The sequence below is a fragment of the Etheostoma spectabile genome, chromosome 7 (genome assembly GCF_008692095.1).
Source record: "Etheostoma spectabile isolate EspeVRDwgs_2016 chromosome 7, UIUC_Espe_1.0, whole genome shotgun sequence".
NCBI classification, from domain to species: Eukaryota; Metazoa; Chordata; class Actinopteri; order Perciformes; family Percidae; genus Etheostoma; species Etheostoma spectabile.
In genome coordinates, this window is record NC_045739.1 from 4785966 (window position 1) to 4810783 (window position 24818).

General features: G+C 40.1%; 3 protein-coding genes and 1 long non-coding RNA gene across 9 annotated transcripts; 3 read left to right on the forward strand and 1 right to left on the reverse strand.

The window, feature by feature from the left end:
* The first annotated feature begins 141 nt into the window (after positions 1-141).
* Positions 142-4336, forward strand: LOC116692226 (protein LSM14 homolog B). Of its 2 annotated transcripts, none has more exons than XM_032520336.1 (8): positions 142-599; positions 722-885; positions 996-1125; positions 1256-1450; positions 1650-1733; positions 1821-1976; positions 3445-3571; positions 3674-4336. In XM_032520336.1, the coding sequence occupies exons 1-8, from the start codon at positions 479-481 to the stop codon at positions 3828-3830; spliced, it is 1134 nt and encodes a 377-aa protein (XP_032376227.1). In that variant the 5' UTR covers positions 142-478; the 3' UTR covers positions 3831-4336. The 2 variants fall into 2 exon arrangements, with proteins under 2 accessions (XP_032376227.1, XP_032376228.1); XM_032520337.1 differs by having other exon boundaries at positions 1271-1450.
* LOC116692229 (uncharacterized) lies at positions 2658-18989 on the reverse strand. The gene is made up of 3 exons (XR_004332663.1): positions 18978-18989; positions 8563-8567; positions 2658-2745 (listed from the first exon to the last, which is right to left on the reverse strand). It is a non-coding gene; the product is annotated as an uncharacterized LOC116692229 (long non-coding RNA).
* On the forward strand, positions 4995-14569 carry LOC116692223 (calcium-responsive transactivator). 5 transcript variants are annotated; one of them, XM_032520333.1, is made up of 11 exons: positions 4995-5076; positions 6399-6475; positions 6573-6657; positions 7003-7135; positions 7588-7842; positions 8903-9067; positions 10503-10604; positions 11130-11222; positions 11372-11491; positions 11583-11710; positions 12538-14569. In XM_032520333.1, exons 1-11 carry the CDS (start codon positions 5074-5076, stop codon positions 12562-12564), a joined length of 1188 nt encoding a protein of 395 aa, XP_032376224.1. In that variant the 5' UTR covers positions 4995-5073; the 3' UTR covers positions 12565-14569. The 5 variants fall into 5 exon arrangements, with proteins under 5 accessions (XP_032376224.1, XP_032376222.1, XP_032376223.1 ...); XM_032520331.1 differs by lacking the exon at positions 4995-5076 and adding an exon at positions 5468-5620; XM_032520332.1 differs by lacking the exon at positions 4995-5076 and adding an exon at positions 5468-5620 and having other exon boundaries at positions 12754-14569.
* Positions 15017-18748, forward strand: mtg2 (mitochondrial ribosome-associated GTPase 2). Its single transcript, XM_032520330.1, has 7 exons — positions 15017-15046; positions 15228-15483; positions 16593-16740; positions 17417-17532; positions 17654-17872; positions 17970-18108; positions 18288-18748. The coding sequence occupies exons 2-7, from the start codon at positions 15241-15243 to the stop codon at positions 18680-18682; spliced, it is 1260 nt and encodes a 419-aa protein (XP_032376221.1). The 5' UTR covers positions 15017-15046; positions 15228-15240; the 3' UTR covers positions 18683-18748.
* Positions 18990-24818: the final 5829 nt, after the last annotated feature.

The following is a 24818-nucleotide window of genomic DNA, read 5'->3' on the forward strand; positions in this document are numbered from 1 at the left end:
ACAGCCGCAGCAGCTGCCTCGGCGCTCACAGACCGAGAGCAGCGATGTTAGGCTATCTGGATGTCAAAGTCGACTCAATAGCGCTGATCAACAATTGCCAGTTTAAACAGTTGTTTTCCAGCCATATGTTTTGGCTTCTTGACGCTACGGGAGTTGCCTACATTGTTGCAAGTTCTTACACATTTGAGAAATGCTATCAAAATAATTGTCAGAACAAAATATTACACACCTAACAAACAAATATAAGTTACAAACAATCATAAATGTCAATAACTATAAGTATCAGACGAGTCATAAATGAAAAGTTCAGCACAGGACCGGCAGTGAAATAGTAGGCTAGTCTCATTGCCAGGTGCGTTAAATCTCAATCAATGGGCGTGGTTTCAAGTGGACGCCAATAAATTGTTTCCGGTCGCTCCATGGCCTGAATGCTACCACCTGAGTTCTTGTATTGTATTGTCCTGAATGGTCTCCTGCAATGAGTTCATCAAAGCCCTACATTGGCTGTAAAATAGGGTTAATTTCAAAAGCCCAAAATCGTTATGAGGGGATTTTGTATACAATTGATAAAGTGAACTCTACAGTAGTGCTTGCAAAAGGTGAGTGGTGTGGGCCTTTGCTTTACAGCCTGTCAGCATGTCCAAGAAAGACATACATTTTGAGTTTTTTTGTACACTGGGAGATTGCCAATCTTTTCCCCTTAACATTATCTCTCAACTAGTCAAGTGTTTTGGAACAGAGGGACGACCCACTGACAGACCCGCGCCATCAAAAGATGACATCTATGAGTACATCACTTTCCGGGGAACTGATATTAAGGACATCACATTGTGTGAACCTCCAAGATCTTATCGCGGCCTACCCCCGGATCCTGCAATAGTACAGGTTTACAAGAACTCCTGTGGCTCACGCCCCACACTACAGAACTTTAAAAGTTGACAAAGTTTATACAGACTCAGCTAATGTGTTAAATTGTTTGAACTTCTTCTTTTCAGTCATCCAGTTCAGGCTCTCCAGGCATCTACTCAGCTCTTGGACCATATAGCCCCTTAAGGATGCCCGCCTACAACCAGCTTGCTGCCAGCTCTCTACTTAATCAACAGTATGCTGCAGCTCTTGGCCTTGGTAAGTCAGTGAATGCAAAGGCAAATGCTAGTAAACTAACCATAAACCCACATCCTTAGTGAATAGGAATACTTTTAAGTAGGCTGTATGCATACTACAGTATTGGATTTAAAAAAATATATTTTTGCAGGGTCTGTTCTTCCAGGCTTACCTGTTGTAAGGGGCCCCATGGTGGAAAAGGCTGTACAAACCGTCCAAGTGGACCGCTCTAGGCCAAGGGGAGGCTTGACTCCATCCCGGGAGCAGGAGCGGCAATGGGAGAGAAGGAGGCCTCAGAGGCCCAGAGGAGCGAGTTCCCAGACCAGAAGGGGCACTGGAGCCATCAGTAAGCATCCAGAATTGCAGTGATGAAAGGGAAAAATCAAATGCTATCTTCTTTAATTGACCTAAAAAGTGACTAGCTTGGATTGTGTAATAGTCCTGTAGTGTTATAGAACTCTGTTAAAGGTGTTCAGGAAACGTCTGTCTATGCAAATGCAGTCTTAAGTGTGAGTGTAAAGTGTGTTTTTTCTTTCCTATTCAAGTGAAGCCAGGCCCACGTTTGCCCACTGCTCAACAGGAAACACAGCAGCAAAACTATGAAAACAGGTCACCACCAAGAAGACAAGGTAATTGTGGAACAGTTTTGTACGTGAATTATTTTTCTAGCTACTAATGACAAATTATTATTATATTTATTCTTTAATAAATCTTAGGAGCTCGGAGGCGCAGGAACCGTAGTAGAGGCCAGCTGATGGTGGCTAATGGTCCATCTGCCATCCTTAAGTTTGAGACAGACTTTGATTTTGATTCGTCAAATGCACAGTTTATTAAGGAGGAGCTAGAGAGGACGGTGCAGGACAGGATGAAAGGTTGGTAATGCACCACAGAATTTTAGATTCTACTTTTTTGACACTACTTTCTGTTTTCACTACTTTCTGGTCCACGTGGTCAGTTAAAACTGTATCTTATAATCACATACAATTATTAATACTCTTGTTTTGCATATAGTTTCCAAATCTTAACCTCAAATTGTAGGTATTGCCTCAGCAGGACAGCAATACAGATGGATTCTGGCATCAGGATTATGTCACCAAAACTGCAGGGATGACATTGACATGATTAGGGCTGCAACTACGATTATTTTCATTGTTGATTGATCAGTCATTTTTTTTTTCAGTGTTTCCCAAAACCCAAGATTATGTTCTTAAATGTCATTTGTCACAACTTTCAGTTCACTGTCATCGAGAATCAAAGAAACAGGGAAATATTCATTCAAGAAGCTGTAACCACTGAATTTTTATTTTAAATGACTCAAAGCGATTAACAATAGTTGGTGGTAAAAGTTGAAATTTAATCCACTCATTGATATTTGCAGCTAAGAGACACAATTCTTGCTTTTCCAAACACATGTTGAAAGATTTTTTCACTTGTGGCACAGGACCTAGCAATTTAAATGGAAACAACCTAAAACCAGCAATAACTGAAACTTCAAAAGCCGGATTTGCTACTGCTCAGTATGTGATTTTTTTTTTATTAAAGGGACAGTTCACTATTACCTGTAGTGCTATTTATCAATCTAGATTGTTTTGGTGTGAGTTTCTCAGTGTTGGAGATATCGGTCGTAGAGATGTCTGCCTTCTATGTGAAGTAAAACACAGATGACAATCCAAGATTTATCCAAACTATAATGGAAAGTATGTTGCGTGTCTCTGGGCATTTTTAAGTGGGTATATGGAAATCCTGGAGCTTTGTAGTGTGTATACCTGCTTATCGCGGATACTAAACCACTGGTGCTCAGCTTGTGGTGCTCAAAGCGTCAAAAGTAAACATTTTGAAAAACTCAACCCAATGGCTTACCAGAAATCATGACCTGGTTACTCAAGATAATCCAGACCTGGTAATGAGCAGTTCTCATGTAGGCCTAGTAACTTTTCTTTCTACTGAACTACACCTACTAACGGGATCACTGCGCAGTAGGAAGAGTAGGCCTCCTCATGGACGAGAGGCTTGTCCTCCCTGCCTGAGCTGTGACTGTAGCTATAACTGAGACTGCTCGGCTGGCTCACCTGAGCTAGCAGGACGCCATTATTGTTTACATCTTGCACGGTCACAAGCCTCTCGCCCATGAGTAGGCCTACACATTCTGTGCGGTGATATAGTTCCAAAGGCAGACATCCCTACGAACGATATCTCCAACCCTAGAAAACTCACACCAAAATGGTCTAGATTGCTAAACATGTGAGTGTGTTATCTGCTTTGTAACCTGTTCAACACTTTCAGCTTGGTCTTTATAGCGCATCCTTCCATGTTATGTGCAGTGCATATTTCTGTCTACAGATGGAAACCATGAGGTAGAAGAGAAAGAACAGCACTCAACTGCAGAGCATTATCATTTTGGACCAAAATGCTACTACGACAAAGCGAAGTCTTTCTTTGACAACATCTCATCTGAGAATAAGTTCAGGTAAACGAGTGGCGTTTTATCCTTTAATATTCAAACCCTAGTTTCTCCTGCTTGCGGAGCTACAGGTTAGTGCCTCTTGTTTGTGTCAACCAATGGTTTCAGACTAACATGGGCGGAGGAGCGGAAGCGCAATCTGGAGACTTTTGGGGTCCCTGGACGGTTCATGAGGGGCCAAGGCTTCAGAGGTGGCTACAGTGGACGAAGAGGATGGGGCCCTGCTCAGACGCTATCTTACAGAACCAGGAGTGGACAGCTGTAAATGTCCAAGTTTGATAACACAGTGCTAAAGCAACCCCATCCTCCAAGGATGGCTTACTTGGGTGTAACAAATGGGAATTTTACCCATTAAATCAGCTGTCACTGTCTGAAGGACCTTGTTTTTTTTCTATTTTTTTTCTTTTTTTTCCTTTCTTCTAATAGCCTTTTTGGAATTTGTCCCCATTTTGAATATGGATGCATGGCTCATTAAATGGTCCACTGTGTGACAAAAGTTGTTTTCCCCTCAGATTGTTTACCTACTCTTTTTTTTATTTTAATTAAATGGGGAGTGTTTAAGTTTATATTCTGCTACTTGGAAGTATTTCACTCCCAAATGTTTATTAGTTTCATGTTGAAGTATCTTGCTTTGCCTCTTGGGAGTACATTTATTTCATCAACAAAATGAACTAAACTTGTATTTAAAGGTTACATCTCCTCATATAATCCGTCATATTGAAGCAACAAGTGAGACTAATTTAAATAAACTGGAAATTGCTGATGCTTTTGTTTTATGCTCTCTGAGGATACATTCCATTATATTGTCATTAAGTCAGTTACATGTGCACAAGTGAGCTTTACATGTGTACACCTTGGGTTGGACTATCCTAAGATACAGTGGTTGAATGTTAAGTACAAATCTGAGGTACTTGAGTATTTCCATTTTATGCTAGCTTTTACTTCTACTTCAGTATATCTCACAGGCAACTATTGTTGCGCTTTTCTTTTTTTAAATTTTTTTTTAAGACTACAATTCCATTGATATTGTCCATTGACAACCAGACATGGTGAATTTATTTCCGATAAATTTAAGAATTTTTCTATTTTTGGGGTGAGAAAATTCTCCCACTTAAGCTAATTAAATTATTAAAAATGGGATCTGCTGGAAAATACATTGTCACAAAGCTGAAAATAGGGTAGTTTTTCTCAGCCCATGGAATTTTGGCCTGCTTGGATTTGCATAACTTTTCTGTAGTCCTATTTCTTGTTTGGTAATAGCCGGCCCAGTTAGCTTAATTAAAGTATCTCAATACTTCTTCCACCACTGATAATACATTATTCTGGGACAGTAGACAAGGCCTTTTGGTGTTTATTAGTATTTTTTTGGTCCCTTGTCTTTAAAGAACAGGTGTTTTTGTCCAACTTATTAAAAAGTCTAATTGTAGCCTAGGCCTATTGCTTGATTCTGAGAACTGCAGACGTCCCTGATTGACAGTGACCTGGGGAGGGAAACGCACGTCAGGTGCATGGTGATATTGTAACACAAGACTGGTATAGTGATGTATTCACATTTTTCTGAAGATGTTAAAAAAAAAAAAAAAAAATCTCAATTGCTCGATGGAGCTTTTGCGCACAATGTGGAATGATTGGCTTTCATGAATCAGACAGAGATACTCCTTCTAGTGAGGGAAAGTGGTAGGCTACTCACAGTCCGGATCATACCAAAAACCGAGGGAGAGGGATTTCCCCCTCTCACGTAACAGTTCAACATCTGTATCATTTGTTTCGCATCCACACCATAAATAACGTTCAGCAAAACGGTATGTTAAATTACATTGAGAGAAATTCAGTGTTTTCTCTTTTTCCTTCGTTGATGACAGATGTGTCACAGTCAATACCCCCATACCCTGGTAATGGAAAAAAACTATGTAACCAAATAGAGGGCTGCGCTCCAGATAATATGTGTTAGAATAAAATAAGCGCTTTTATTTCCCATATGACAACATGTCGGTGGCATTTTCATCGGTGCGTCCAAGGAGTAAAGGGGAGGTAACACAGCAAACGATTCAAAAGGTAAAAAATCCTGAGATGGGTCGCGGCGCTTGTGATTATTCTAGTCAGGATGGGAGTGTGCGGTCCGCTGCCAGTGCAGAGAAAGTAGACTGTGGTATATCAGAAGAAATGGCAACTGGTATTGTAACGTAACAGTCAGTTGAAGATGCGAACCAAACAAAGCCAATGACGGCGATGTAGGCGACCGCTTCATGAACACCTATGAACCTGTTTCCGTGTGACGCTGTTAACCTCGCTGCTTTTTTCCCCTTGACCAATAAGGATTTTTTTTATTTTTTTTTATTGTATGTTAAATCTATACCAGCGTTAGATTGTGTGATTTGTTTCCAAGAATTTCAAAAGCGCAACACCTGAACTGGCCTTTTGTTAGTTAGGCATATGCCAGTTAATCATACAGCATCCTGACAGAGTGACATCCGTTTTATTACAAAACCATATATGCATCCACTGAGAAACGCAGAAGGATGGAGAGAAACTGAACCCTGAGCCATATGCTCCTCAGACTGCCGCTGCTTTTATCCTTTAGTGAACGGTTTATGGTAAAAAAAAAAAAATAACCCCCCCAAATACCCGTCCTTAAAATAGGGACTTTAAAACGACGTGCTAAAAAAAGACTGAAAAGCTGCTGCATCATTTGGCTCCTGACCCAGAAAGAAATGTTCATAGACTGGTTGAAGTTCTGATAATCCAGGACATGCTATGTTTTAACAGGGCGTATTTTAGTGTATAATTTGACTTGACATACTGTGAACTGAAGTTATTTTGCTGTCTCTCAAAGATGCTGGATGAAAATCATCATTTAATACAATGTATAATGGACTACCAAAGTAAAGGCAAGACAGCTGAATGCACACAGTAAGTGTTTTACTCCTAACGCCTTGTGAGTGTGATATTAGGCTAAAAGTGAGTTAATTAAGCTATGTTTTCTTTTGTTTTTACTTTTTTTTCACAGGTATCAGCAGATCCTGCACAGAAATCTTGTTTACTTGGCCACGATAGCAGATTCAAATCAGAACATGCAGTCACTACTACCTGCAGTGAGTCACTCATGAGGTTTCAGGAAGTAGTCTTGCATTGCCAGACCTGTCTCCACAGTGCTGACAGTAGATTTCCCATCTTCATCAGATTAGTTTTGCTGCTGCCAACCTCACCTTTTCTCATCTAATGAAGACTCATAACAAATCCAGAACACAGTCTTTGAGTAGACTAAACATCCACTTTTCACATAATTTGTCCACTGGTAAATCTATAATATAAACAAAACAATAGAGGAGTCAATATAAAATTGGGACATTAGTACATGGAGGATAGCCAATCAGGACGCGTAGTCTTTAAACTGCTGTTTAAAATGATCAACTATGTTTGTTTTTTTTTACCTCCAGCCTCCCACTTCCAACATGTCCATGGCTCCTGGAGGAATGAGTCAAAGTGGGGGACACACTCCGAGCAACCTCAATGACAATATGGCACAGGGACTGGCCCCTACATCATTGATGCAGAGCCAAATGAGCAATGGTGAGATTTTATCACAAATGTGCATTGTACAGCCTAATTCTAGCCAACTCGGATTTCATTTTTTACACAAACCCAGACGTGCATGGTGTGCACACATACAGCTCCATCTTGTTGTCTGTCCCCTGTCTCGAGTCCCCCCCGGTCTTGACTTTGCTGCATGTTTTTGTCTGCAGATACATTACCATGTCTTGTTTGTGCCATTGTCTCTCATCTTTATTGCCTGCAAGTATCTGATGATCTTATGTTCAGCTAATAGTCAGATGTACTGTATCTGCAACGATAGCAACTTTTTCCTTCTTTATGCTTCTAATTCATTCATTTTCACACTCAATCCTTGTACAACCATGTATGCTTCCTGTAAAGATGAACTGAATGTGGGCCCATGATTAACATGACATAGCACCACATGGGAACGTGTGCTGGCTGCTCTGACTGTGCGTGTGTGTCGTCAGGCCCCAGCCATGCCCCCATGCAGCAGCAGTCTGGTCAGGTGCAGTCGGCTATTCCCTCCACATCCCTCAGCCTGCCAGCCAGCGGCTACAGTAGCTCAGCCCCAGCCTCCGGCTACAGCCACGCTGCGCCCTCCTCCCAGGGCAGCATGATCCAGGGCCCCGGGCCTGGCTATGGCTCTTCCTCCTCTTCTTCTTCCACATCCTCATCTTCCTCTTCCTCCTCCCGCAGCAACCTCAACATGCAATCCAACCAAGGTGAGCCAGGTGGAGAGGAGCCTAATCATCAGGATGGTCTAATTTTATGGAAATACTTTCAGGCTCATGATTTGGGACTCATTTGGGATTATCACAAACTATACTCTCAAGGTTCCTTTCAGTGTTTAGAGTAAGGTAGAAACCATATGGTAAAACAGTGGGATGATTTCAGAAATGTTCATATATAAACGCCCGCTTGATCTTGCTTAAAGCTTTAGTGCGTAACTTTTTTTTTTAATAAACATCCGTTACATTCAAGCCATTGTCAAAAAAGTTGCTACAAAGTTAATTAAGACTCCACTTATTCAGCCCCACACAACTCTCTCTGCATTTCTCAGTATGGCTGTGTTCAGAAGATTGTGTCGTCTGGCAACTTTCGCACACAGAAACTCGAGTGAAGATAATTATCTCTTTTGAAGAGGCCATGATGTTTTTTTTATCTTCCGTTTCCTCCTTGGCTACTAGAAACTGTCTGGAGGATTGGTGGGGGGTGCACAATCACAGAAGGCTTGTATCATGTGGACGTGCCAACAGTTTTGTTGTCATTACTTAGAATTCCTCATAGGGGCGACAGAAACTACGCACAATAGCTTTAAATATTTCGCTTACATGCACTCACTTATCATCCTATGCAACGTAACCATCAAAATAACCAAACACATTCAGTTCATCAAAGAGGTTTCCTGCGTCCTCCCTTCTTTCTTCTGCTCCAGGCTTTACCTCTCCTAATCTCTGACTCCTGACCCTGAGATGCAGCCCTCCTCTCCCTGGATGTCTGTGTGGATATCTCTGTTTATGCACTGAATTCACTGGCTTTGTTTGCATTTATACTTCAAAGCAACATCTTGAAAGCATCTCTTAAATGATTTTTTTGCTTTAAGAGACCCCTGACTGCTATGGACCCCTTTTGGCTTATTCCTGTGCCCTGATTGCCAGTTTCACTTCTCAGAATGCTTTGTATGCTGTTGAATGCTAATGCTGGTATGTGCAAATAGTGTGTCTGTGTATATTAATGGATGAGATCTCCCCCCCTTCCCCCATAATCGCACCTGCTTTTCAGTCTCCATGATGCACCAACAGTCTGCCACTCCACACTACTCCTCAGCCCAGGCTGGGGGCCAACACTATCAGGGACAGCAGGCCATGGGCATGATGGGTCAGGGCAGTCAAGGAAACAGTATGATGTCTCAGAGACCCATGGGATCTTATCGCTCCTCACAGCAAGGTAAGTGGTGGTGACTTCTTCGTGTCAGGTTGGTGTGCCAATGGGTTTGTTGGTGTTGTGGTTGAGTACATAAATAGATGTGTGACTACAGTTTGGATTGAAATTGGAAAGTTTGGATGCAAGTCTCACAGTTTCCAGATTGGAAATGCTAAGTCTGTTGAGGAAGTATTAGAGCATGCATGGTATTCGTTTTTGCCTTCAAAAATGTCATGTTGAATGTCTGCATGTTTGCCTATCCCTGTTGCCTTCCTGCAACTTTAAGGAGCCGTCTGGAGATATATAACTCGTGTCACATTAGGTTCCTGTCTCTGTGAATCACTTAACTTGTGCTGTGTCAGCATGTGGCTAATAATAGCTCCATCCTGTCCTGTTATGTTTTTGGAAGTGTTTAGACTGGGCACATAGTAACAGATATATAAAAAGGATGGGATACTGTTTCCTGGGAAACAAGCCATGATTGTATGTCCTTATTGACTCTGGTATACTATTATCCTTGCATGACTGCGTGAAGTATTTCCAGATAGAACTTTGTTATGGAATTGCTGTGTCCATAGTTAAGCTGCTCGCTCACCAGCTACTTCCTGATTGGTCCAGGGATTGTTGCTAGGGCTCTCCTGTCAACCGTGGTCATATCGGGAATTATCAGATATGTTGCCTTGAAATTGTTTAGCTATTTTTGTAGAAGTTCAAATGTTTGGGCCAATTGTGGTGTGTAAAGGAGATTAGAATGTGCCTGGCTTTTCGATGCATTGTCCAGAGAGTTTTTGTTCTGTTGGTTTTCTGAGTTTGTTATATGAAGTTGAAAGGGAAAGGGAATAAGTGGAATCTGGATTTTCTGCACACCACTACCAAGCAGAGACCAGATTCTGCCTGATAACTGGCTCTCTGTAATCCTTATTTTCTCCTCTAAAATGATATCTCCTCTAATTTGTCATGGAATTATTCATTATAATTGCTCCACTTTAATTAGTGTCTCCAAAATTTGGGTTGGCCCAAAATAGCCTCCTTTATGTTATTATTTCAACCCACAGAAAATCAGCACCAGTGAAATACAGAACATAAGTGAGTTAGAAAGAAAATTATAATTGGCATATTTGTTCTCTCTACTCATTGCTATTCATTATATCCTCATAACTAAATGACGACTTCTAAAATAGCTGTCTATAATAATCGTCTTTTATAATCTTTCATTTTTGTCTTTCATTGTTCTTAATTCACACACACACACACACACACACACACACACACACACACACACACACACACCACACACACACACACCACACACACACACACACACCACACACCACACACACACACACACCTTCAGGCGGCCTAAATTGCCCAAGTGTCCTGGAACAGCCCCTTTAATCTCCAACTCAGCGACCAATTGTTCTGTTCTGTTTAACAAATCGTGGTGTCGCCTGTCTTGCAGGATCTGCACAGCAGTACTTGGGACAAGACGAGTTCTACGGAGAGCAGTATGGACACACTCAGAGCTCCAGCGAGCCCATAAACCGGCAATATTACCCTGATGGTAATCGAGCACATCCATAAACTTCATACACACAGCTCTCAAACACACATTATGAGTAATGTAATTTCCTTTTAGCACTATCCCACTGGCCTGAGCCAGATTAACTGCAGTGCTGAAGCTTCAGCTTGTCCTCCCAGTCATTGTTTTTTTTTCCCCTTACTGTGGGAGAGGAAGAGTATTGGAGAGAAAAATGGCAAAAGACTGACATTGGTCTCAATTCTGTTTCCTCCCGTTGTGTCTGTGTCCATACTGTCCCCTTTGGTGTGCCGAAATTTCAGATTTCAGAGAGTGCCATAGCAGTGTGTTGAGGAGAGAGCGCAGACTACTTCCAGGGTGTTTCTTTGTGCTTTGTGCATGAAGTTGAAGCGAGAAGCTGTGAAAATGTTGTCTGTGCTTGTAATTTAGTCGTTGCACATGTATTATTAATATTTTGGCTGCAAACTGTGAATAATAATTTCTCTTCTGTATGTAAGTGGGTAATGCCTTTGCAGAGGAGTTGCACATGTTGAACAGTGTTCTCTACAGGTCACGGAGAGTACACGTATCAACAGTCTTCATATGGTGAGCAAGGCTACGACAGATCATTTGATGAGTCTTCACAGCATTACTATGAAGGAGGTACCCAATATACATTTTGCCATTTCCAACCATGTGTTTTAGATATATTGTCCTGCACCGTTTGTTTAATTGTGACCAACCAAAACTGTAGTAGTACTACCGCATACGATTAATAGTTGACATGTACCTGTGTGTTTATATATCTCCAGGTAACTCTCAGTATAGTCAACAGCAGGCGCAGTATCAGCAGGGCTCTGGCCAGCAGCAGCCCTTCAGCCAGCAGCAGTACTCCTCTCAACAAGGCTACAGCGGACAGCCACAGGGATACGGTTAGAACAGCCAAACAATCTGTTGTCGCACAAGCATAAACACAACCAAAAGTAATTAATACATGTATTGAATGTAACCCCTCTGCTACAGGTCCTGGTCAGGGTGGATCCTCCCAGTATTCTCAGTATCAGCAGGGTCAAAGCCAACAGTATGGCTCCTACCGCTCCTCCCAGGCAGGACCTGGAGCGCAGACGCAAAGGCCCTATGCCTACGAACAGGTACATCAAATTAGCAATTACAATCAGATTTCTTTGAATCTCTGAAACTGGCTTTGCAACAATGACTGATACCCATTTACGTTTCAGGAGAATATGTATATTATCCCTATTAAATGCTTATTTTTGGATGGAATTTGCCGGCCAATTTATAAATACGTTTTAAAAGAGAAAACAATGACTAATAATAATCTGCCTTTAATCTATTCCTCACAATGCAAAGCAGTCGCTCACATCCACATACTGTGGAAGGCAGGTGCTGGACCAATAGAAGACAATAAAAACCTAAAGGTCTCCACAGTGTAGCTCCCTTAAGGGCAATTTATTGGCACATCTGCAAGCGACGTTCCGAAGAAGAGCATTAGCTTGAAAGGTCACTTGTTTCATGAGATTGCATTTAAGGGAGCTACAGTTTGCAGACCTTTTTTATGTTTTTTTCCCATCCTTTGTTTGCCACAATCAATGCTTCATGCCATGCCTGATATTTTTATGATGGTGCTAATTTCTAATTTGCCAAATTAAGATGTATGATGACCTAGCCCGACGTATAGAACAACAACCCAAGCAGACTTAGACTCACCTAGCCCTCAACCCCGTTATTTGTAATAAATTATATTCTTAAGATTTGTTTCTTTTTCATTTTCAAATCTAACTCATACTTGACTACCTAAAAACAACATCAGGAAAGCTGATGCCTGTATAATGGGGTAGCTTTCAAATATGCTTGTTTGCCTCTCTGGGTAACAAAAATGCGGAAAAAAAGAAGTGAACAACACAATGTATAAATAAATGCAATCTAATCTCTTAGTGTAAATCATTTTACATTGCAGGGCCAGTATGGAAATTATCAACAATAAGGGACCACATTGTTTTACTGTTGGAAGAAAATAAAAAAGGAATGGTTCAGCAGTGACGCGCTGGCTCAGCCGTGGATTAGAAGACCTGGCTGCCTCAGATTTATTATCCTCTCATTAATCATCATTCTAGCTAAGAAGACATAATGTATTAAAATGTGGTGCTTCCCTTGTCTGTTTTGCTCGCTGCAGGGTTGTAGCTTGTAGCTGAAGGTGTGGAGTGCCACTGGCCACCCAACGGAAACACAGGGTGCTTGTAGAAATCAGGCAGTTAATGTAAACCTTCCATATGGATGAAATAGGGTAATAAAAAAGGAGCAGTAGTCATTTGATGAGCCTTAGTAAGTTGCCTGTTTCCTCCTCTTTCTTTTTTGTCTATGCCTTTCACTTGACTGTATCCCATCCTCTGCTTAAAATCTTTCTTTTATTTTACAAGCCTCTGTTTTTATTCTTTTTTTGTGGTGCCCAAAATGGGCCCGTGGTTTGAGAGACTGAGGCTTTAAAAGCAAATTAGCGCTGAAGGAAATGCTCCTTGATATTTGTCTAACAGACTAGGTCCAGCTCTTGCTCTAATTCCTAGTTGAGATGCTGTTATATCTCAAGATATATAGAGGTAAATTAATTTCATGAAGGTGAAAACGTTGGTCCTTAAACCAGACTTGATCAGGATGTTGTCTGTGTTAGTAGAACTGTGATGTGTTGCTGTGTGGTCTAACATTATGTATTTCACTCTTTGCGTACGTCTTTCTGAGGTAATAGACACAATAGTTAGCTGACTTATCCAGACTTAACAGCGCGTATAACTGTCCATGATAATCATACATTGTGGTAGTAATTTTTTGGCATATATTTTTCTGTGGCATTGCTCTACACAGACATATGTTATTGTGCAGAGTTAGGAGGGGTCACACTACTCTGATGCCAATCAGTAATGATTTTATATCAAAACAAATTGCCACTTTGTCTGCACTTTAGTTTGCAGTTTCCAGGCTGTTTTTAACGAATGATCCTCAAAAAGCCAAAGTAACACAGGAACAGAACGGCATGTCCTGCACCTTTACTTCAATAAGTGCAATACACTCAGTCAGTCATGTTAAGGGTTGGTTCATATGGTGAGCTTACACTATATCATTATTTAGTATAGGTGTTTGTTGACACACAATGATGGCAAAAGACTAGGGCTGGTTTGTCAAATGTTATTAAATGTAATATTGCAGGTTTTAACTGACATGTCATATTTAGGACAATTATTTTCTGTATTTATGTGACTTATAGACAGACTACGTAAAGCATTTCATCATAAACATAAAGCTTCCTACTTCAAAAACATTTTTTGAGTGAAAATGTTTATCATCATGCATAGTATTAGATATACAAAATAATGTTCAAAGTAAGACAAAGGGTATACAAGGTTCATTTTTATCTATCCTTGTGTTATTACAAAATGGGCATACAGTAGGCCTATATTAAGTTGTTTATTTAAAAGAAGGCAGACAACACCTCTGGTCATTCATCTGATCAATGTTTCTTATAGTTTGGGCAGTAATGACGATTATTATTGTGAGGGCGAGTGTCCAGCTTTGCAGTATATTCACTCAACTTATCTCAGAGGGGTAAAATAACACAACAGTTGCAGGGTTAATCAAAAATGGGAGACTGCTGGCTGTCAAACAGCTAAATAAATATGTGCCACTCAACAGTGACAATCACAGGCTTCTCTATACTACATTGAATTTGTATCAGTGTTTCATTTTACTGTGAGCTGAACATGTATAACATGTATGGCAAGTCTTTTCTAGTTCTATGTTGTGACCATCTCTGATGTGTGTGAGCGTGTGTAAGAGGGAGAGAAGAGAGAGAGAGAGGAGAGAGAAAACGAGTGAAAGAGTTAAGTTTGGCGAGCATAATCCAAATATGAATGTTATCTACTAAGTCTGCATTACCTGATCTTTTCTGCTGTCTTTTGTTACTGTTTGTTATATAAAAAAATAAACTCACATTCACCTTTTGTATGTCTGCATTTTTGTGGATTTATTAAGGAAATGTCAGAAGGCACACATCATAACAAAAGAAACTAAGTTTTTTATTAACTTTTTTCTGTCCAGCTGAGACAATCATATCATATAGTATTTTATAGTAGACTATATATTATAAGTATTACAGACATGGGTCAATGAATTACAATATTTTGAGACTGCATTAAAATGGTTGGCAGGTCTTATCTCAGCTCAAAACGTTAAATTATTGAAGCCTTCATGGCATCACATTCACATCTTCTTTTCTATTTTTTTCTGCTGCCCCTAAATGCACCGTAACACTCCAGCACATTTGGTGGCGGTAGAGGCCCAAGTCGCAGTGATGCCGTCATTAAAAATCGCACATACAAACTGTCCCTTCAAGGGTTCCGTAGTTCGCAGGGACGCATAATGCACTCATAGACAGTTAAAGATATGGCTGCATACATGTACGCATGCAGTAGTAGCTAGTTGTGTTACTGGACATGCCTATATTATAAAACAAATGCTGTTCATCGGAATTTACAGAATTGTAACAGATGTCCGATATTTATCCGACATGTTACGGTCGGTATAGGTGACTGTCACACCGTCGTTAAATAACATTAACGCTAACGTTACTTCAGAATAATTAGCTAACGTTAACTGTCTGTTGAACGTCACAATGTTGGCGACATTGTCGAGACTTAAAAGGCCTCGGTGGCTTTCTCCGGACATACTTTTAGGATACATATTAGGACAGGAGGTCAGAAGAAAAGAGGTGAGCTTGTTCAGTCCCAGTTCTCCAGTCCCAGCAGCGTGGGGACGGAAAGCCCCCGGTGGTGTCCGAGATATCAGCACCTCCTGCACGCTGTGCGCCAAAGTCCGAGGAAACCCGAAGAAGAGAGAGCTGTCTGAAAAGAAGCTGGTAACGTGATGTGTTTGAGCTAGCGTTAGCTAGCAATGTGCAACGTTACAGTTATTCCACTTTCCCAACAAAGTGTTTTTTTCTCTGCTCTATGGGCTAAAAGTCGTATGAATAGAGGTAATTAAAAAGTAGAGAGTCAGTCCATTAGTAAAAGCCCTCAAGTTGCCTTCAAAACAAAGACTTTATATTCCTATATTTGGACCATTTGTTTAGTCTGTCTCCTTGTAAAACGATTAACGTGCATACATAATATTTTAGTATGAATGGGATAAAAACAGTTTCTCTTTTCATCACAGAAATATACAATACAAAAGGCCTTAATCTCTCCAATATGTTTCACTAGATGTACCTCGTGGATAACTCTAAAAGAAACCTGTATTACTGACATATTTATCATCAGTTAAAGTTAGGTCCATTCTTCATCAAGGGATGCCTCAAAAACATCTCCCGAGGGGTATTTCTGACATATTGTTATATTGCTATATTATTATATTAATTTATCATAAGAATGTTCTACTGTCAAATTAATGTTCAGCTTTTAGCAGTACAGCCCTTGTTATTTCCTTTTGTGTGTAATCCATCCTAGTGTTGTGTTGTTGATGATTCACAGTGGATTAGCCAACTGTCTGAAAGGTCACATGACATGGAGCTCTTTGGATGCTTTTATAAAGACCTTAGTGGTCCCCTAATACTCTATCTGAAGTCTCTTTCCCAAAATTCAGTTGGTGCAGAATTACAGCCACTAGAGCCAGTCCCACAATGAGCTTTCCTAAGTATGTGCCATTTCTGAGTCTGTAGTTTTTGAGGATTAGAGAAAGAGGGGAGGGGCAAGGTCAAAGCTGGGGGTGTGGCCTTGACCAACTGCCACTTTGCTCGTTTAAAAGCCATGATGTCTCTCTGTCATGGGTGAGCCAAATTCTTTGGGCAAGCAAAGCAGAGAAAAGGAAGGTAATTGGCCCATCTGAGCTTTCATTTTCTCAAAGGCAAAGCAGGATACCCAGTGCTCGTCTATTGCCGTTATTAGCCACTGGGGGGCCATATGCAGGCTGAGGGAACACATATTAATGTCATGCCATGGGACCTTAAGTGTTTCTTTATTTGGCCCATAGACCCGTCACTTCGTGGACCATCGCCGTGTGAAGCTGGAGGCTGGGTCGGGCGGTAAAGGGGCCAGTGGCTTTCACAGTGAGCCGCGAAAAGAGTGGGGTGGACCAGATGGAGGGAATGGAGGTGACGGAGGAAGCATCATTATCAAGGGTAAGTTGGGTGTCCGTCTGCTTTAAGGAATGTGTACTTACACCAGATTGTTTTCCATGTATATTCCAATTGTCCCCTCTTGCCTTTAGACAAGTGATCGACCGATACTGATACCGATTATCTGCAGTTAATGAAACCAAAACCAATATTTGGAACCAATATGCATTTACAGTGAACATTTAATTCTTTTAATCAAAAGTAGGTTTTTGGATTGTTAGAAACTCCAACACAAAACTTTGTTTAAATGCTTTAAGCAATGATTTAATAAATTTGAAATTTTCAACAAAATAAACACATATTCAGATAGTGTTGTGGGCGGGACTCAGTTAGCCTCAGTGCTGAGTGAAACCGAAGCCGAGGGACTGACATAGAGCTGTAGCAGAGCCAAAGTAGCGCACTTTTTAATTAATTAACTTTATCGGTTATCAGGCAAATAAAATGCTGATACAGATAATCTGCAAACTGCCCTAAAAACGGCCCGATAATCGTCCGAGGCAGATAATCGGTCCATGCCTACTTTAGACACCATGTTGTCATTTCGGATTGCCCCCTTACAGTCAGGCATGTGATTAGATCAGTTGAGAATCAAAAACAATTAGGCGCTTCTTTTGCCATGTTATTCAGTAGCACGCTAAAATGTGCTACCATCATTCGTTCCTTATTTGTGTGCTTTCAGCGGACAAGTTTGTCAAATCATTGGCGCAAATAGTTCCGGTTTACAAGGGAGAGGATGGGCAATCAGGGGGCAGCAAGAACTGTTATGGCAGGAATGGCAGCCCAACCTATATCTCTGTGAGTCCATGCATTTGATCATAAATTACATGCAATCTAGCAGAATATAATGTATGATTTTTTTGTTGTTGTCACGTTTGTACCATAAACCCTTACCTTGCTTTTGTTCTATTCATAAAAGGTACCATTAGGCACTGTGGTGAAGGAACAGGGACAGACAGTAGTGGACCTTTCTGAGCACGGCCAGGAGTATCTGGCTGTATTTGGAGGGGCTGGTGGCAAGGGGAATCGCTTCTTTCTGTCCAATGAGAACCGTGCCCCAATGACGGCAACCCCAGGAATGACGGGCCAGGAGAGGGTCCTTCACCTAGAGCTCCGTACCATGGCCCATGCTGGACTGGTGAGACAAAAGCTGCCTATGTTTGAAATTACATTAGCAAATTGATTTTCAACACCGCAAATGCAATCAACAGATTTTCTTTCCACTATCCCATTAGGTGGGCTTTCCTAATGCTGGGAAATCCTCATTGTTGAGAGCCATCTCCAATGCCAGGCCTGCTGTGGCTGCTTACCCCTTTACAACACTCAACCCGCATGTAGGAATTGTCAATTACAGGGATCACGAGCAAGTTGCAGGTAGTTGATTTTAAGCAAACAAGAAATATATCATAGTTATTGTTATTCATTATTTGACCACGGTATAATAAAGTTTTCATACGACCTTGCTCTGTATAATTTGCAGCTTTGGTATTAATATATATGTGTGTGTGTGTGTGTGTGTGTGTGTGTGTGTTCTGCTTTTACCCTTTGCGTAGTTGCTGACATCCCAGGCATCATTCGAGGAGCCCATCTCAATCGAGGCCTTGGCATCTCTTTCCTGCGACACATAGAGCGCTGCCGTTTCCTCCTCTATGTTCTGGATCTGTCAACTCCGGAGCCCTGGACCCAGCTCGAGCACTTGCGTTATGAACTGGACCAGTATGAGCCTGGTCTAGCCCGGCGGCCTCAGGCCATTATAGCCAACAAAATGGATCTACCTGATGCCCGGGAGAAGCTAGAGACTCTACAGAGCCACGTGACCCAGCGTGTCATCCCTGTGTCGGCTCTCACGGGACAGAACACAGAGGAGCTCATCCTGCAACTCAGAGAGCTGTATGATGGATACCTCACAGGAGAAGGGAGTGGGGAGGGCAAACCAACTAGGTGGTAGTGGAAACAGTTTCTGCATGCTCTACTGATATTTTTTTACGATGTGTATATATATATTTTTTGAAAGATATAGAATGTTGCTTAATAAATATATAAACAAAACAAAATTCAATGTGTGTCATTTTAATGATGACTTGCAGCATATTGCTCAATACAATGAAAATATTTCTTGACACCTTTAATACAGCTTCTTGCTACACAACAAAGGTGACGTATTGCATATATTTATCTTAAAAGACAGTACACTTTTAATGTTAGAATTTACAAATGCCTTTTAGGGTGAAGAATGTTAAGACAAATATAATAAAAGAAATTGGTGTATAGAAGGATATTTTGTGCGCATGAAGGTTATTTTGAGATAAAGACTAACTGTGGAGTTGACTGGGGAAACCATGACATTTACACAATTTAGCAAATTTTTCAGTCAGTACAAAACCACTAGTGTGGAGCACTGACAAAGCAGAGGTATGTAAACATCTACATTAAGCATACACGTTTTGTATTTTAATAAATGTGGCCCTGTGCTAGGACCACAGTTAGAGCTTGGTATTGAAAGTAAACAAAATTCCAAAACTTGCCATTTAGGAATTATGTGTCTTACACAATTTTAAGTGACATAAATAACATTTTTTTCAATTGAGCCTTTTAGTGAATCAAGCTAAGTAGACTCTTAATGATGACATTGGTGGGCTGCCGCGGCTGCTCTTGACTTGATTACCAGCCCACACAACTCAGTGACTCAGATGTGTATTTGATTGGCCAGCTGTCCTCAAAGGTGAAAATACTACTTATCATAATTATATTTATGTAGTTCTCAGTAAAAGCTGAATTTGTTTCAGAATGGATGTCATAGAGCAAAGATACTTACTATTTTGATGTTTTGTTTTGCTCGGTGCAGTTACGGCACATTGAAGAGGTGAAAGCTTTAGTGGAAATCCAGCCACTGTTGTGGTCTCATGCTCTTTAAAAAGATGTTCTCAGCCTCCTCCACTGGGGCTGACGGCGTTTCAGAGGCTGCTATGTCACATAATTTCGGTTAGTGGACCGCTTCATTTACACAAAAAACTTAACGTGACATCCAATAGGATGATAAAACTGTTCTGGCATCAAGTTTATATATATTTTTTTATGTTTTGGTGTTGTGGCTTACAGTATGATTATGAAATCTGCTCCCTCACTCTCTCCATAGCTCAGCATGTGAGAGGAAATGATGAGTAGGGTAAGAAATGGACCAGACTCCTATGGGAATACCTTCGTCTGCATCACTGTCTGAAAGTTTGGACTACTGCCATGTTACTGTACTCATCTGTAAAATATTATGAGCCGTATAAAATAGGACATTTTCACTTTTAATAATAATAACAGTTATCATCAGACTGCCTGTCATGTAAAAAAATGAATAAAAATAAATATGTGCATTTCATACACCAGTATTAACCCCTTGTGTTGTCCTGCCAAGTCAAAAAGAGTAACATTTCTTTTGTTAACCTTTTATCGCTATCTGATATTTTCAACACATTTTTTTTAATTTCACTTACACCACCTTACTGCCACTAGTTTTATTTTGGAATCCATGGTCAATAACCCTCATTTGTATAGATTCATACCTAGTATTTGAGTTAATAAAGCAGAAATTAAAAGGAATTATTTTAAGTAATAGTTAAGATCAGAGGAACATCAAAATTCAATGAAAGTGATCAATTGTATTTGCAAAGATAGTTGCATGGAATCCATCCTTTTTGTGGTAATTTGGTTAAAAAGAATACCATATTTCTGATGTAGACATTTTTAAAAGGGGTCCAATTTGACCCGAGGACAACAGGAGGGTTATTAGCTGCATGATCTCATTTTTGACACCAGGTGGCAGAAGAACTCCAAAACAAACTTGTGGTCGTACAAAATGTCCATCCCATGTAGCCTGTTTCTGACCAAGAGGAATTAAGTCATTGACCTTTTCAGCTCAGGTTGACCAACTCCTGAGAAATAAAAAATGTGGATCTCTAGCTTGCTAACTGATCAGCTCTCTTCACCTGCTACTAGCTAATTGATAAGTTAAGTATGTCTGCCTTTGATTATAAGCAGGTAGCGTAGTGTGCAGTGAGGTTGGGGTTAACAGTTAACTGAGCGTGATTGCTGAAAATAGCTGGCCCTTCTGAATATTGAGACTTTTATACACACTAGGGCCTTCATTTTTCTGTAGGTAAGCTGAGTTACCACAAGGGAAGGGTGTCTCAGAGCTAGTCATTTAATACATTGTTAATATAGAATTTTAACCCTCCTGTTGTCCTCGGGTCAAATTTGACCCCTTTAAAAACGGTCTATATCTGAAATATGGGTTTCTTTTTAACCAAATTACCACAAAAATGGATTGGATTCCATACAACACTCTTTGCAAATACAACTGATCACTTTCATTCCTGACTAAACTCATCTGTACGTTCCTCTGATCTTAACTACTAGTCAAAATAATTCATAATTTCTGCTTTTTTTTAACTCAAATATTAGGTATTATTCTATATAAATGAGGATTATTGACCATGAACTCCAAAAAGTAATGTAAAACTAGTGGTAGTAAGGTGGTGTGAATACTAAAAAAACAAGTCTGTAAAAGGGACAAAATTGTCAAATTTTTGTCCGTTTTTGACCTGGGAGGACAACACAAGGGTTAATGAAAGCACATTTTTTATCTTTAATATTTTATTGATTGATTGATTTTATTTGACCACTTAAATATAAAATATGAAACAGTACTCTGTGTCATACATTGAAGTACATAAATAGTCAGCGATGACACAATAAAGCCCAACGACTTGTTACCATTGGGGTCCCTATAAAGGACAGGGGAGAGGACAAGTGGCAGCAGATCACACATCAATCATTCATCACACATTAAACAAATTCCTCCGTGTTGTACAAAAAATAAATAAAAATAGGTTATGCACCCAAGCCATACTTTCAAACCCGGTTTAAAACTGCCCATGCTATCCTCTTGAGTGTTTAAAGGAACTAGGCTACAAACACATGGAGAGACTATTCGCTTCTCCCACAGTCCTTAAGGAGAAAATATTTCCCAGTGGGAGATTTCTAGCTGTGCCTGTAAATTATTGCAGTAGCATTTTTCAACAAATGCATAAAAATACTATGACCAGCTGGTGTCTTCTGAATCTCTTTCTAGGTTATCATAATTGTCCAAACCGTACAAATAAATACTTTTTCATTTCCTTCTGCTCAAATGAATGCTGGTTGTTTCCACCTCCACCACAGCATCCAGGGTGATCATGGTGCAGCAGCCCTTTACGGAGCGAACGGTTTCTGCCACCTTCGTGCTTCAGTGGCCTGATCAGGTGGAGCTCGCACATGTCGTTATGACTTCACCCCAGTCAGGCATCTTTGAATAGCCTCACTCCACTGTCACTGTGTGTGTGTGTGTGTGTGATACAAATTAACTGCTGTTTGCTTTTATTTGCTTTTTCGCGTATGTTTTTGTTTTTTTAATGGCTGTGTTGTTCAGGTCTGGTAGAGAGAATTCAGGACTATCCTGTCTGCATATATACCACTGGTTCCTCCATGCTGGCCACAGCCCCAAGTAAACCACACACACTGTATTTACTGCTGCAAAGAGTGCATTTACTAATTCATTCTGTGTTTTTATATTTAGGTTCAAGAAATCACACACAGATACTATGAATGAGCATTTAGACATATTTAGGTACCCTTAAATATACGCAGAGATGGGAAAAGTACTCACTTTCCGTACTTAAGTAGAAGTACAGATACTTGTGTTAAAAATACTCTGGTAAAAGTCAAAGTACTGATTAAAATTCTTTACTCAAGTAAAAGTAACAAAGTACAGGCTTGGAAATTTACTTAAAGTATAAAGTAAAAGTAGCCTTAGAATGACAACAATATTTTTTGCAAAGCTACCTGGAGCACACAAATGTTACTAGAGAGACGCTGAGGAACTTCAGTGGACATGGAGGGTACGTCTTTATATGCAATGGCTACATTTTAAATGGATGTCTGCCAATAGGCCTAAAACATAACATATATGATTATTATTATGACAGACACTGGGACTCCAGGTTAATAAGATTCTGACTCATTAGCAAGATATGAATTCAGTTATCTGTAGAATTCACAGATCCAGTTTCTATTTTTAATCTCCCCCCTAACATGTAAATGAATCTACATGTATGTGCGTGTGCTCAAATATGGCTTCTGGAAAGAAAATAAAGGATTAAATATGATAAACAAACTGACATTAATGAGGAAGTTCCCCAGCACATTGGCCAGGAGTCTTTCTTGATGCCTACTGTTTACATCTCTTTCAGATAAGGTCGAGGATGATGGGAATGTATTGCTGCTTGTCTGCCCTTTTTTCTTCATTTTCAATCATGTTGCCATCCATACTACTATGTGCTAACGTTAGCGCCATCCATACTACCATGTGCTAACGTTAGCGCCATCAAGCCTCAATGATTTACTGTGAATGAACGCAGAATCTGTTTGAGTTGTCTTAGTCGTGCGTCAAATGCAACGTACAGTAGATTATTCCATCCATTTAGATTGAATATGGTTTATGACATAAACAATAATAACAAAAACTCCAGTGAAATGATGTGAAAGTTGAGGACTAGATTAGGACTGGAAAGCTGATTCTGGTGTCCAACTTGGCCCCAGGTGTGTCTGTTAAAACAGACGGAGACAACTTCTCTCTAGCTAAGGTTCCATCCACTTGTCAATTGAATTACAGAATCTGAAGTTTGGTAAAAAAAAAAAAAAAAAAAAAACCTCATGCGAATAGAGCTGGTGAAGTGTTGATGCTTCATGAAGACCACGTGTAACCCAGCTAACATGTGAAGACCACCCCAAAAACCACGAGCTAACGGGTGAGAGCACACCAAACCCACTAGCTAACTTACTTTAAATGTGAAGAACTATAGACCAGTAACAGGCTTAAGTGAACTGACAACATGAGTTATACAACTTACAGTTCCCCAAAGACGCACACACACAATCTCAGCTGGTTATCCTCCGGACAGCTTGTCTCTTTTTCTTTCTCTCACTTTTTTCTCCGTGTGGCGCGCGCACCCGTTCGCGGTGTGTGGCGCGTGTCCGCGTATTCTCCGATAAGACGACCACTTGTACAAAACTAAAGTAACGAGCCAATTTTGTAAAATGTAAGGAGTAGAAAGTACCGATATTGTGTTAAAATGTAAGGAGTAGAAGTAAAAGTCGCCACAAAAATAAGTAGTAAAGTAAAGTAAAAATATCAGAAAATCTACTTGAGAACAGTAACGAAGTATTTGTACTCCGTTACTTCCCATCTCTGAATATACGTCTGTATTTACCATATTAAAACTCAAAGTTCATGGTTAAATGGTGCGTGTATCATGGATACATGTTGTGTCATGATCATTGTACATAATCAGAACCAGAATCGAAGCAGAAATACTTTATTGATCCCCGAAGGGAAACTCCGTGTTGCAGTTGCACAAATAGTATAAATATCAGAACCACAAGGATTCAGTATTTTTAAGGAAATGGATTGAAAAGACAAATAATTATTTTCAATTTTATTTTGAGAAAGTTAGGCCTAATATTGTGATATTGTATTTATTGATGTGCACAAGAAAAAAGGCTGTTAAAATGACCCATTGAATATTTTAGAATACATGATTCTGAAGGTTTTTTTGCAGAGACGAGAATATGTACTAAGAAGATATTCAAAGATTCATGCATGCACGCACGCAAAACACACACACACACACACACACACACACACACACGCACACACACACACATACATACACACAATAAACACTACCTTAGAATTATGATGCATCAGCTGGCGTCAGTTATTCTTCTTTGGAGGTGATTTATTTACATTACATTGCCACACCTGCATATTTTTAAGATATGCAGATCCTCCCCCTTTTGTCAATACTACATTTAAAATCTCTTGTTCCATGGCACAACACTAGGACATTTTTCCAAATGTTTCATTGTTTGTTTCATCAATGGGAATTAAATTAAATTTGAGACCCACTGTACTAAACAGGTTAAGCATTGGTAGCATTTGAAGATAGAAGGTAATGCAAGTAGAAATGTTTAAGTTGCTAACTGAGGTCCATAGC

Excerpts from the sequence above, each read along its gene's own strand:
- mtg2 (XM_032520330.1), top strand. The coding sequence starts at position 15,241 with ATGTTGGCGACATTGTCGAGACTTAAAAGGCCTCGGTGGCTTTCTCCG. Across the intron at positions 17,873-17,969 it reads CCATGGCCCATGCTGGACTG|GTGGGCTTTCCTAATGCTGG; the intron begins GTGAGACAAAAG and ends CTATCCCATTAG. Across the intron at positions 18,109-18,287 it reads GGATCACGAGCAAGTTGCAG|TTGCTGACATCCCAGGCATC; the intron begins GTAGTTGATTTT and ends CCCTTTGCGTAG.
- LOC116692226 (XM_032520336.1), top strand. The coding sequence starts at position 479 with ATGAGTTCATCAAAGCCCTACATTGGCTGTAAAATAGGGTTAATTTCA. Across the intron at positions 600-721 it reads TACAGTAGTGCTTGCAAAAG|TCAAGTGTTTTGGAACAGAG; the intron begins GTGAGTGGTGTG and ends TCTCTCAACTAG. Across the intron at positions 1,734-1,820 it reads GTCACCACCAAGAAGACAAG|GAGCTCGGAGGCGCAGGAAC; the intron begins GTAATTGTGGAA and ends AATAAATCTTAG.
- LOC116692223 (XM_032520331.1), top strand. The coding sequence starts at position 5,552 with ATGTCGGTGGCATTTTCATCGGTGCGTCCAAGGAGTAAAGGGGAGGTA. Across the intron at positions 7,136-7,587 it reads GCAGAGCCAAATGAGCAATG|GCCCCAGCCATGCCCCCATG; the intron begins GTGAGATTTTAT and ends GTGTGTCGTCAG. Across the intron at positions 7,843-8,902 it reads CAACATGCAATCCAACCAAG|TCTCCATGATGCACCAACAG; the intron begins GTGAGCCAGGTG and ends CCTGCTTTTCAG.